The sequence below is a fragment of the Petaurus breviceps genome, unplaced genomic scaffold, assembly GCF_028583685.1.
Source record: "Petaurus breviceps papuanus isolate PSGF00001 unplaced genomic scaffold, PetGlider_PUasm1.0 183, whole genome shotgun sequence".
NCBI classification, from domain to species: domain Eukaryota; kingdom Metazoa; phylum Chordata; class Mammalia; order Diprotodontia; family Petauridae; genus Petaurus; species Petaurus breviceps.
In genome coordinates, this window is record NW_027185791.1 from 26,123,275 (window position 1) to 26,135,596 (window position 12,322).

The 12,322-nt window shown below is 33.0% G+C and overlaps 1 protein-coding gene across 1 annotated transcript in view; it reads right to left on the reverse strand.

Annotated features, from left to right (window-relative positions):
* The window catches only part of CNTNAP4 (contactin associated protein family member 4), a 598,489-nt gene extending 596,255 nt beyond the window's left edge, over positions 1 to 2,234 (reverse strand). The window contains exon 1 of the mRNA XM_069088042.1: positions 1,835 to 2,234. Within this exon, the coding sequence (XP_068944143.1) occupies positions 1,835 to 1,931 (97 nt within the window). The 5' untranslated portion in view covers positions 1,932 to 2,234. The remainder of the gene's footprint in view (positions 1 to 1,834) is intronic.
* Between the last annotated feature and the right edge of the window lie 10,088 nt (positions 2,235 to 12,322).

Genomic DNA, 12,322 nt, shown 5'->3' on the forward strand with positions numbered 1-12,322 from the left:
GTTGGTTTCTATGTCTTGATCTCTTGTATAGTTTTTAATAAAAAAAGAAAGCAAAGGTAAGCATTTGTCAATATAGTCTAATCACATCTCTTTAAGTCAAGGCAGGATGGTGCTTCAAAGCAAATTCTGCTTCTTTAAAGGGAAGAAGTATTTTTGAAGTCCTGTTTCTTAAATTGTTAGAGTGACCTCTAGTGCCTTACTTTTCTGTTATACTCAGTTCAATGCTGCAATGCCTTGCTTTTTTTTTTTTTTTTGGAGGAATTCATTTAGTTTTTATACAACATGCAATCATAACCAAGGTGCTCCTCAAGTATCGTAGTCATGTGTAAATCATTGAAGTTTGCCAGGATCTGGAGCACTCCCAGAATTAAATTAGAAACATAGAACATGTCATGGCAGTTGCCTGCACGAGTTAAGTGTTCATTTTTTTGCCCTGATATATACACTAGAGCAATGAACGAGCTACCATTACTGAATGACAACACAAGATCATTGTGGTAATGTCATATAAGTGATTTTCTTGTGCTCAGTTCCATTTATGTTTCTCCCTCTCATCACATCTCCCCAAGTTCTTAAGTATTGTAAAATGGTGAGTTACTACAAACTTCCTGGTTAACTGTTTAGTTGTTTTTCCCTAACAGTACCCCAGCTATGCTGCAGTCATGTAATTCCCAAGCATTTCTACTAGCACTTTCTTGAAAGAACCAATCACTCACACATTTGGGGACAGGGTGGGAGAGGAGGATGGGAATCAGGATTTCAAAGAAACAATTGTATTTTATCATTTTAAGCTTTCAGCAAATTGATCATGAAAATCCCAATCTTAGAGATTGTTAACATTTCATTAAAAAAAATCCTGCTTAGTTTTCACTGCAAACCATTTGGGAAAAAAAAAAAAAACTCAACAATCCAGATCAACTTTTTAAAAATTATTATAAAATATTAACCCATTAAGTTCTGCCAAGTTTCTCTCAGAAGTATCTTTAGATTTGATCCACAGTGCTGTTAATTAAATAGCGGGGGCTTATTAGGTGCTTATAGAACCCACATATGTGCACACACAAATCACTCATAAACTAGTCTCTTAATGACAGATTGAAAAAGTACATCCAAAAAATGTAATTTTCACTAAAGCTTGGATCATCAGCTACATTTCTTTCTTTTACATTAAAAAACCCCCAAACTTTCTACTACTAGAAATAAGACCCCCAGGCTCAGGGACACCTGTGTAGCCAACTGAGCCCCATCTCCAACGTTTGGGTTTTCATGTGTTCTTCTGAACTATACAATAAATCAGTTAGTAGAGTGCTACTGTTATTCTAAAGATGCAGACAGATACTATTCTACAAAATCATAACCTGCTAACATTCTAGATGATGCAGTATACTACAAAGTCAGCCAGTTCTTTTCTGTTGGACATAATTCTTACAAAATGCAGTCGTACTCAAAAGGAATAAATTAAGATATTTGCATACTAGTCTGTGGGTAAGGGGTTAATTTCAGATTTTACTATAACTTGAGGTTTTTCAATGAATAATCAGAGGAGACAGAGTAAATGTCATGCCCACAGACAAAAAGTAAAAAAAAAAATACAATTTACATTTTATACAAGAGAACTGGTGGGGGTGGTGATGGTGGTGGTGATGGTTGTAAACAGATTTCTTTTTCAGGGTTACCACTTAAGTAGAAGATTTAAAAGAATGATTTGCTTTTTTTCAGAACATATTCTGAAATTCTAGTCAAAATTATAATAAAAATAATAATTAAGAAAAAATAGTAAACCCCAAAGTTTTTCAGATAGCCCAAAGTTTTAAAAATCATTTGTTTTACTTACATGCATTTCCTGCTACTACTGGGCTCCAGTTTTGAATAGATAACAGAAACAGGAGCTTGAGGAAGGTTTCAGTGACAGAATCCATGTTCATATTCATTGAGGCAGCCAAAGAAGCAGAGTATTAGGAAGCAGCTGCTCTCTTCAGCCCTATTTTTGTTCCTCTTCTCTCTGCCTCCGTCGTTCTCGTCTCTCTCCCTCTCCCTGTTTTTCTTTCTCTCTCACTAAAGGCTTCTCAGTGGCCAGGCTCCTCAGTCAAAGGCACCCTGCATTCTCTCCAACATGCATACACACCTCCAAACCTGCTCCCCATTCCCCACCCCTCCCTAACAGCAGCAATCCCTGAAGAGCAGCAGCACACAATCTCTCTTCCAATTTCTCAGAATCACTCAGGGCTAAACTGCTAGACTACTCTGTACAGCTTGGTTACTGAAGCTTCATGTTCATAATGTGTCCTGGACACCCCTTGTGGTGACAGGTAGGAAATGTGGGTCTATGATGAAAGCCAGACAATGAGACCCAGCAGCCTGCACATTGGCATCGATATAGGCTCTCGCTGCTGTTTTTGCTTCCTCTGCGCTCCATTCATCATAATGAACACTTTGGGGGTGGGGAGAGGAAAGGGTGGGGGAGGAGGGATGAAATATTCCCGATTCACTAGCCCATCTTCATCTTTCCTCCTTTTAATTGGCAGAGTATTTCAAAGTAGCGCAGCTTGCAGAAGCCATACGTTATATCCTGGAGATATGTAATGTTAATTCTGGTGGCATACAGGTACAACTGTCCTGTGTATCAGTCCAAATAATTCAGTTAGGAAAGAAGTAATCTAAGCAGACTCAAAGAAAAAAAGAGTCTTCATGGAGCTTTAAAAAATGTTTTCTTTATTTAAGAGGTGTCAGCATTTTTATTATATAAATTCCTGTTAGGGGAATAGAGTCATTCTTGGAAGACATTTAAAAGCATAAGTTATTGACCTGGCTGGTATTTTTGTTATTTTGTTTCAGGATGAGGAGAGTCTACCCAATTCAATTAAATAGCTGTAATTTGATCAATGAAAAGTTCTAAAACATCTTGCTATTCTGGGAATGTAGTGATACTCTTCACCCAGATTTTTAATAAAAATTTCAGAAAGACAAAAAAAAGATAAAAGAATATCATAGTAAAGGAATGCATACATTATATAGTACAGGGCAAAAAAAAATCTAAAAGAATGACATCTTCTGAATCCTATACAATTTTACTTTTTTTTGCCTGGCAATGTGTGCCTTTCAATAAAGACTTGCTGAATTGAATAACATAAAGACAGATGTTTCAAGGTCTTATGGGTGGAGAAACAAATTAAGAGTCAAAAGATCAAAGAGTTAGATAAAATTGTTAATGTGATCTTGGTTCTTCTTCTATGTATAACCAGATGCTGTTTGACAAGCAACCACCTACCATAGAATAAGGGGTATAAAACAACTTCCTGGCTATACAACAAGGAGACACAAATGAATAGAATTTTGCTATTAAGGAAGAAATGGAAGTTCTTTCTGATACCTCACCTCATAAAGAGAGTATATAATGAACTTAGGCACATACATATTTTGATCAGTGTGACTATTCTCTCAACTAATACCCATAGCAAATTGTCTTTTTATTCTCCACCTTTAATATCCTTCCCACACCCCATAAATGCTCACTAGAGAACCAATACAGATGCTTTTCTCCTGTTCTTTTAACCATTCAGCAGTAGTAACATTTCATGTGGAATATTGCCATTCAGTTGTTCAGTCATGTCCAATACTTCATGACCCCACGGTCACACCATGTCCCACTATCCCTTTTATTTTAGTACAATATTACATTATGTTGTTTTTTTTTTATTCTTTGATGTCATCTCAGACACTCCTTGCCTGAGTGACTATGGATTGGGACACATCTCAGTATTTGAAATGAGCCCTTCAAACAATGGAGTGCAGTAGTAGTTTAGGAAATAAGTAATAAGGGGAAATAAGTATTAAATAAATAGTGAGGGAAAATAAGAATGTGAGTGATTTGAGAATATCAGTTATATACTCAGTGGTATAGTGGCAGTGAAGGATCTAAGAAATGTCCCCTTTATCTATGAAATTGAAACCCAGGAAATAGGTAATGGTCTTCACAAGGACCCTGGAATACACATTTAAAATGAAAATAGACTTCAGATATGCACTGCAATAAATTAAAAGGCATAAATATGCTACATAATGAAAAGAGAATTGAATAAAGAAGTTTTTTTTTTTCTCTTTCTAGTAACTGAAACTTATTCCCCATGTGGTAGATTGATTAGTGTGCTACCTGAAATCAGAGTTAAATTCTAAATGGAATATTGTGCACATCCAGAGAAATACTCAAATATTTGATAGAAAACTTGGACATTTTTATTTGATCAGGAAAAATAGTGTTGGCATCTTTAATTATCTTTGTGGCAACGTTTTCAGGTCAGAAAAAAAATAGAATAACATGATTATATTGGAGATTTTGAACTCTTGCCATCCATGCTCAGTCTATGCAGTGACCATAGCACATGAATGCAAATAAGACTGTGAAACCCATTAAAATTGGTAAACATTAAATTATACTGATCAACTGCTATTTCAGACTTGAAGAGGAATTGCCAATAAATTTATATTCAAGTGTGACAATGTTATATAAATAAATCAATAAGCATTTAAGGCACTGTGCCAGATCCTGGGGAAACAGATGAATGTTATTTCAGCCCCTGAACTCAATGGGTTGATAATTTTTTTTAAAAAATTAATTAATTAATTAATTTGTTTGTTTGTTTATTGCTTTTTGGAGGGCAATTGGGTTTAAGTAACTTGCCCAAGGTCACATGGCTAAGTTTTTTGTTTGTGTGTGTTAAGTATCTGAAGCTGGATCCAAAGTCAGGTCCTCCTGACTCCAGGGCCAGCACTCTACTCACTGCTCCACCTAGCCACCCCAATGGGTTGATATTCTATCTGGGGATATAGCATGACGTTACATAGATATTGACACAAAACAGATAAAAGGTGATTTGGTGAAGGGCAGGTATTAAAATCCAGGGTGATCAGGGAAGCTTTCATAGAGAAAGTGGCACTTGAACTAGCTCTTGAAGCAAACTAGGAATTATGTGAAACAACGGAGAATAGGATTCATTCTATTCAGGGGGACAGCTGGGGCAAAGACAAGGAGACAGAAGATGGAGTGATGTATTTAGGGATTGGCATAAGGCGAATTTGGATGGACCACAGTGTATGTGGTTAGGAATAATGTGCAGTAAGTCTCGAAGGGTAGGTTGGAGTCAGACTATTAAGGGCTCTAAATGCCACATGGAGGAATTTAATTGCTAATATTAATAGCTAACATTTATATACCACTTCCTATGAGCCAGGCATTGTGCTAAGCTCTTTGCAATTATTATCTCATTTAATCCTCACAAAAGTCCTGGGAGGCAGGTGCTGTTATCATCCCCATTTAAAAGATGAGGAAAAGGGGGTAAACAGAATTCAAATGACTTACCAGGGTCTCACAGCTAGTAAGTGTCTGATGTTGAATTTGAGCTCAGGTCTTCCTGACACCAGGTCTAGGCCCATATCCACTGCAAAGTAAAAATTTTGAAAATATTTGGACTAGGCGAGTGACACAGTCAGATTTGTCCTTTAGGAAAGAAATAATTTGTTACCTGTGAAGAATGAAGAGGGAAGCTACTTAAGGCAGGAGATCCTAAAGATTGCAGCAACAGTACAGGAAAGAGGTAATGAGCATGAACTAAGGTTGTTGTATGAGTGGAGAAAAGGGTGATTTAGAGAGAGAGAAAGAGAGACAGACAGGAGAGAGAAATAGAAAGAGATGTTGAATAGAAAGAATATTATTTGGCAATTTAGTCTACTTATGGGAAGAATGAGAGTGAGGATTGGAGAATGATACTGAGGTTATAGACCTCATAACTAAATCAAGAAAAATAAATAAGTTCACAGGGTATGTTGGTTTGAGGGAAAAGATAGAGTTCTATTTTGGACATGTTGATTTTAAATCATTTCTGGGTCAATCCAGTATAAAATGTCCAGAAGGCATTTGATGAAGTAGGACTAGAGTTCAGGAAGAGGGTGTGAAATATTGGCTTAGAAATCATCACATGGAGATAAGTAAACCTCTGTGAGCTAACAAGGTCATTGAGAGAGAATGTGAAGATAGAGAACAGGTCCCAAAATAAAGCCTTGGGCTATATCTACATTTAGACATAACTTTTCATTCCCTTACTTAGTTTCCTTCAAATTGGTTTACTTTGTTTTATTAGGAAATCTTTTTGAGCTACTTATCTTTGATCATAGAATTCTGTTATTAAAAAAATTAATAATAATTCTCCAGCAAAATAATCCTTTTGCAGAAGGTGAAACTGGGGAACAGAGAATTTTAGTTGCTTGACAAAGTTGCACAGCTAGTTAGTACAACATGTGACTGAAAACATCCATTATAGCTTCGCATCAATCACCTACCAACACAGTCACAAAATAGACATTCATAGCACAGGAAATTGCCTTACCTTCAAGATTTCAAACTGAAAATTTCATCTCTAAGAATATCTCTAATTTTTCCACCTGTCATTTCTCCATCTTTAATGAACTTATCTTCATCCTCCAGTTTCTTTATTCTTCTCTGTTTGCTGAATCTATAATCTCCCCCCCCACACACAAACAGTACATGCATGAGGTTTTCTCCTTTCTTATGTTTCCTTGCATTATCTTTATTACGTATATGTTGTGCTCTACCATAAGTATGGATGAAAATGGCTGGAGGAAGATATATACATAACTGCATTATTTGTGTTTCATTCATATTTATAGGTAGAGAAGATGAAAAATTATACCAGATTTTCACAACAAAATTGAAAATATAGTGGAGAAAAAAATAGGTCAACAATTATTCATTGATGTTTAGTACAGATGCTGATATGGTTAGCCTAAGTACACGAGTTTCCTCTTCTCTGAGTTCGAAGCTTAAGTCTCCAAAATTGAGATATACAAAGCAGCATCACCATAATTTTCTGAGTTTTAATCTCAACCAGGCCTTCACTGCTGTTCAGTATTTTTTTGTATTCCCCTCTTCTTAACTCTTCACAACAACCATGTTAAATCCCACTTCCCTGATTCTTAGAAGATGACCTATCCCCCTACATTATTATGAAGACAGAGACCAACTTGTCCAAATTCTTTCAATTTTCTTCCTTTTCATCTAAATTTTTTTTCTGTATCATTACTTCATGCTTGCCTCTTGATATCTTCACTTGGATATATTCTTGAACCTCATAAAAATAGCTTCAAAACCAAAATCATTACCTGCCCCCTTTCTATAATTTTGCACTTGCTACAATGTAAGAGCTGTGCTTTGTTTTCCTTTCCAAAGTTAACCCCATTCACTTCAAGACATGATTGGATTCAATCACATGTTCCCCAGGTCTTTATTTCATCCATTTCCATAAAATATCACTGGCAAAAGTCTTATGACCAAGATATATATGGGATTATATATATATATATATATATATATATATATATGTGGAATTGATATAGACACACACACATCTTGGATATATACATATATATAGGATATACATGGAATTGATGTATATATAGGATAAATGCATATATATTTATATATACACACATATACATGGAATACATACATATATATCTTGTACATACATACACACATACACACATCTATATATATGTGTGTGTCTTGGATATATATGGAATTTATATATGTGTGTCTATATCTATATATCTTGGGTATACACAGAAATATCTATACCTATATATACACCTATAATTATGTATACACCAATATATAGTGATATAGATATCTATCCAAGTATATTTTGACATATTATATATCTTGGAGATATATGGAATTGATGTACACACACATGTGCATATATATGTATATATATATATATATATAAGGAATTATATGTGTGAGTGTGTATGTGTGTGTATCTTAAGACTTTTGCCAGCAATATTTTATGAAAATGTCTTCCTCCATTGTGCTTTCATTATTTTTGTTTCCCCCTATTTATTTTATTTAGTACTGTACAAACAAAATTGTAGATTTTTTTATTTTGTTATCTCTACTTTTCCTTGTTCAGCTAAGGAAATCCTTCCTGGCCATTGAGATGAAAGACTCTTCCTTCTGCTCTCGTTTAGTGTAGTTTAGTTTAGTTGTTACTGTTGTTGTTGTTCTGATAGTGTGCCTTTTTATATTTTGCTGACATTCATTTTGAGCTTCGAAGAATATATGGCATATATAGTATAATATATGGAATATATAGTATATGTTAATCTGAATAAAACTTCTAAAAAATGGGCTTTCCTAGCTTTCAGATTTTTTTTTTGTCAAAAGGAATTTCCCCCCAGTAATTTAGTAGGTTTATCAAACACTGAGTAACTATTTTCAATTATTCTTATTTGCTTATCCATTCTAGTCCATGAATCTACTTTTGTGATTTTAATGAATTTCAAGTAATTTTTTTCATGACTACTGAATTATAGTATTTTAATTAATATTCTAGACCTTTTGTCATTCTAAATTAACTTTTTCCTTTTTCTTTGCCTAGTTTTAGATATCGTCCATTGGATTTTTATTATGCTAATTCTAGAAATTGTTTGGGTCATATTATTTTTTTATTAAATTAACATCACCCAACTATGAGTGTTGAATAGTTCCACTGCTATCTGGCTCCCTTAATTTATGTAAAGAGAATATTTATATACTTTCTTTAAATTTATAATATGCTTTATATTTTCATTAATTATATAATTATATTTAAATTTATGCACACTTTTTATATTGTGATGTCCTTTTCCCAGATATTTTATGCATGTTTAGTTACTTTGATAAATTTTCACGTTATTATTTCTTCCTTTACTTTGTAAAGGATCTATAGTTGTATTTTGTTGTCTGTAATTTGCAACATTCATAACATTTTTACCTGGTTAGATTTGAAGTTAAAAGTAAGCCAAAAGGGTGCCATTGTTGGAATACAGGCATAGCAAACTAGAAACAGTCACCCCTTTTCTTTTATCCCAAGGCATTTCCAATTCCTTAGTCATCAGCCCTGAACTCACCATGCAAAGTACATCCTATGTCTATATATGGTAGGAGGGATGAAGGATGAGTGACAGCATATGACCTGAAAGGACAGATTGTAATCTCAGATTGCAAAATAGGGCTATAATTTTTCTTTGCCTAAGGGACCTAAAGAAAATCTTGGATCCTGTTTAATTCCAAAATTGGATTTTTTTCTTAAGGGTAATAAGCCTATCTTAAATTTTTTATTTGTTTCCAAATTTTGTTTTTATTTGTTTATTTTGTTTTATTTATTTCTTCCTGGAGTACTCCTACAATCTTTGAAACAGGGTTCAAAATGTAGTCTATTATAAATCTCTATATGCCAAAACTAAACACTTTTCTTCCTTCCTTTGGGCCCTGTTTTCAATTAAGAAAATAAATGAATCAAAATTACTGAAAATAGTTCAAATTATGTTTATAATCTGCTAGCTTTGGGAAGTACAATATACAACAGGGAAAAACAAAATCAGAAATCTAGAGTGTACATCTGCCCACTCAAACAAAATAGGAGGTTGGAAGACAATGATCTACTTTATCTGCCTCCTTGATCCTCAGCCAAAGGAGAGCTCACTAATGATCATGAAAGTAGTGCTGATCCCTGTATTCTTCTGTCCCACAACTCCTTTTTCCACATTACATGCATCACTCAACCGTGCTGTAGTCAGGTGTCCCCAGTGCTCAAAATATCTCTCCTATCTCTGAGCATGACTCCTGCAAAATTTCCCAATTCTCTTCTAGCCAGGCTTGGAAAAAAGACAACTATCTCCTTCAAATGCCACCTCCCAAGAACACATGAAGTCAATTGCCATCTTAAAAATCCCACCCCATGCAAATAAACTTCATTTGTCTTGGTAAGTTGGTTCTCAAATATTTTAAAGGTTTTTGTATTTATATTGAATAGATATTATCTTGTAATCGTTTCTTCATGGTTTCAGTTTTGTTTTTTGTTGTTGTTTTTCTTTTTAATTTTCCTCTCAGTTATACATATGCTGATTATTTTTGTGAAATTATTTTATCTCATCGAGTCAATCAATCATCTCCATATCTCCACTATTCTCTTTGCTGATTTTCTGGGGTTTTCACAGTATACCAATACACTACCAGAAAATATGAATAATTTTCTTTCTATTTGTTGTTTTTACCTTTAACTCTGTTTTTATGTTTTATGTGAAATAAATGTAGGAGACATTCATGTTTAACCCATGATTGTACATGGAAAACTCTTCCTGTTTCTCTTATACACAATGCTAGCTCTAAGTCATATGATTTTGATCTTTTTAATGAAAAGTCTTTACAAACCTATCACTTAAAATAAACACACACACACACATACACCCACAAGAGATATAGTGTATCAAAGTCTTCTTTCCCTCTGTAACTACTAATATAATCCTGTGAGGTTTTTACCACCTACATGTTGATTAGAGTAAGATTGTCTTAACTTGCTCATAATTATCATCTTCATAGAGTATTATAGTCTACTAATGAAGATTTTATTTTTTAATCAAAATTTAATTTTGATATTAGTTTATAGTTTTCTTTCCTGCTTATCTTGGCCTCGTTTTTTAATATTTGTTTAATAAAATAAATTTGGGCTTCCAGTTCTATTTTTTGAGACTATTCTAAATTAATGTAACCACCATATTAATTGTTCTTTTAATATTTTATGCAAATTACTTATAAATCCATCTTATCTCATTTGCTTCCCATCCTTTAACTGTTTATATGTGTATTACTTCCTAAATTTATGTTGCAGAGGTTAGGATATTAAGGTCTCTAATTTTGTGTTGTTAGTTTGGACATTTTATTTTTTAACGGATATATATATATATATATATATATATATATATACTTTTAATTTTCTGTTTCACCAATATAATTACTTGTGAAAATTTCTGAAAAAATATTTCATTTCCTTTGCAAATTTATCTTCCTTTTATATTTTGATATGTAATGTATAAATATGTATCTACATATATGTGTATGTATATAATACTAATAATTTATCAGTCTTGTATATCTTTTATTTAAAAAGCCCTAAAATTCTTAATTTTGATTTTCAGTTATAAATTCTTTAAGTTTCTTTCCAAATTCTCTTCTAATTTCTATGATTTCTACCCCTCTGCCCCCTTTATTGGCTCTTTGGGTTTGTTAATTTTCCCTTTTAATTATATGATCTATTTATTAATTTTTTTTCTATTTTTTTTCATATAAGTTCTAAAGGATATAATGTTTTAGTCCATACATTACTTCAACTAAGTACTATGAAGTTGAAATGTCTTATAATCATATTCAACATAATTATTTACTATTTCTTTAATTTTTTCTTTGACCATCTTAGTTTTCAATATGATATAATTTATTCACCACTTAGGTAAGTAGCTTTTGAATATCTTTATTAATTATTATTTTAATCCTTTATGTGATATAAAACATTTATTATTTATACCTTATTACTTTATGACTCTTTTACTAGCCATCCCATTACATATATTTCAAATAAAGATAATATGGGATGCTTAGATAAACACATTTCTTTTAATATTTCTCCCATAATTAACTAAAGGTTAATCAAATTCAATTTTATCAACAATAATTGTCTTTTTCTTTTACTTTTTGGAGGGCAATTGGGGTTAAGTGACTTGCCCAAGGTCACGTGGCTAGTTTTTGCGTGTGTGCATGTATTAAGTGTCTGAGGCCAGATTTGAACTCAGGTCCTCCTGACTCCAGGGCTGGTGCTCTAACCACTGTGCCACCTAGCAGCTGCAACCATAGTTTTCTTATCAATTTTTACTATTTCTTTTTTGCTTGTAGCCATTCAGCCTCTGAGAGAATATTAAACCGTACAATTGTTGTGATAATATCAATTGTTTTGTGAAAATTGCCCAGATGTTTTTCTTTAACAAATTTACTCGGTCATTTTTTCCCATATACTTTTAGTAAGGGATAAAAAAAAATGTGTATGTTGTGTATATGCACATATGGATTCCTTATTTATTTCTCTACATTAATTCACATCATTGCCTTATTAGAAATCAAAATTATATTTTCTGATCCTTTAGCATCAGCTGAAGCATAAAAACATTTTGTCTCATTTTCTCAGCTTTCACATAGTGAATCTATATGTTTTTATTTCATTTTTATTGATATACTTTCTTTTTATACTAGATTTTTTTTAACCTACCTTCCCCCCTGTCTCTATGCAACAAACCATCCTTTGCAACCTATTAAAAAAAATTAGCTGTTTTAAAGAGAATCAGATAGGAAATAATATCCTCAATTATTTATTCCCCCAGAATTTGAAAGATAAAGGTACAACTGAGAGAAGTCAGAAACTATTAGCTGTTTTGCATTTGG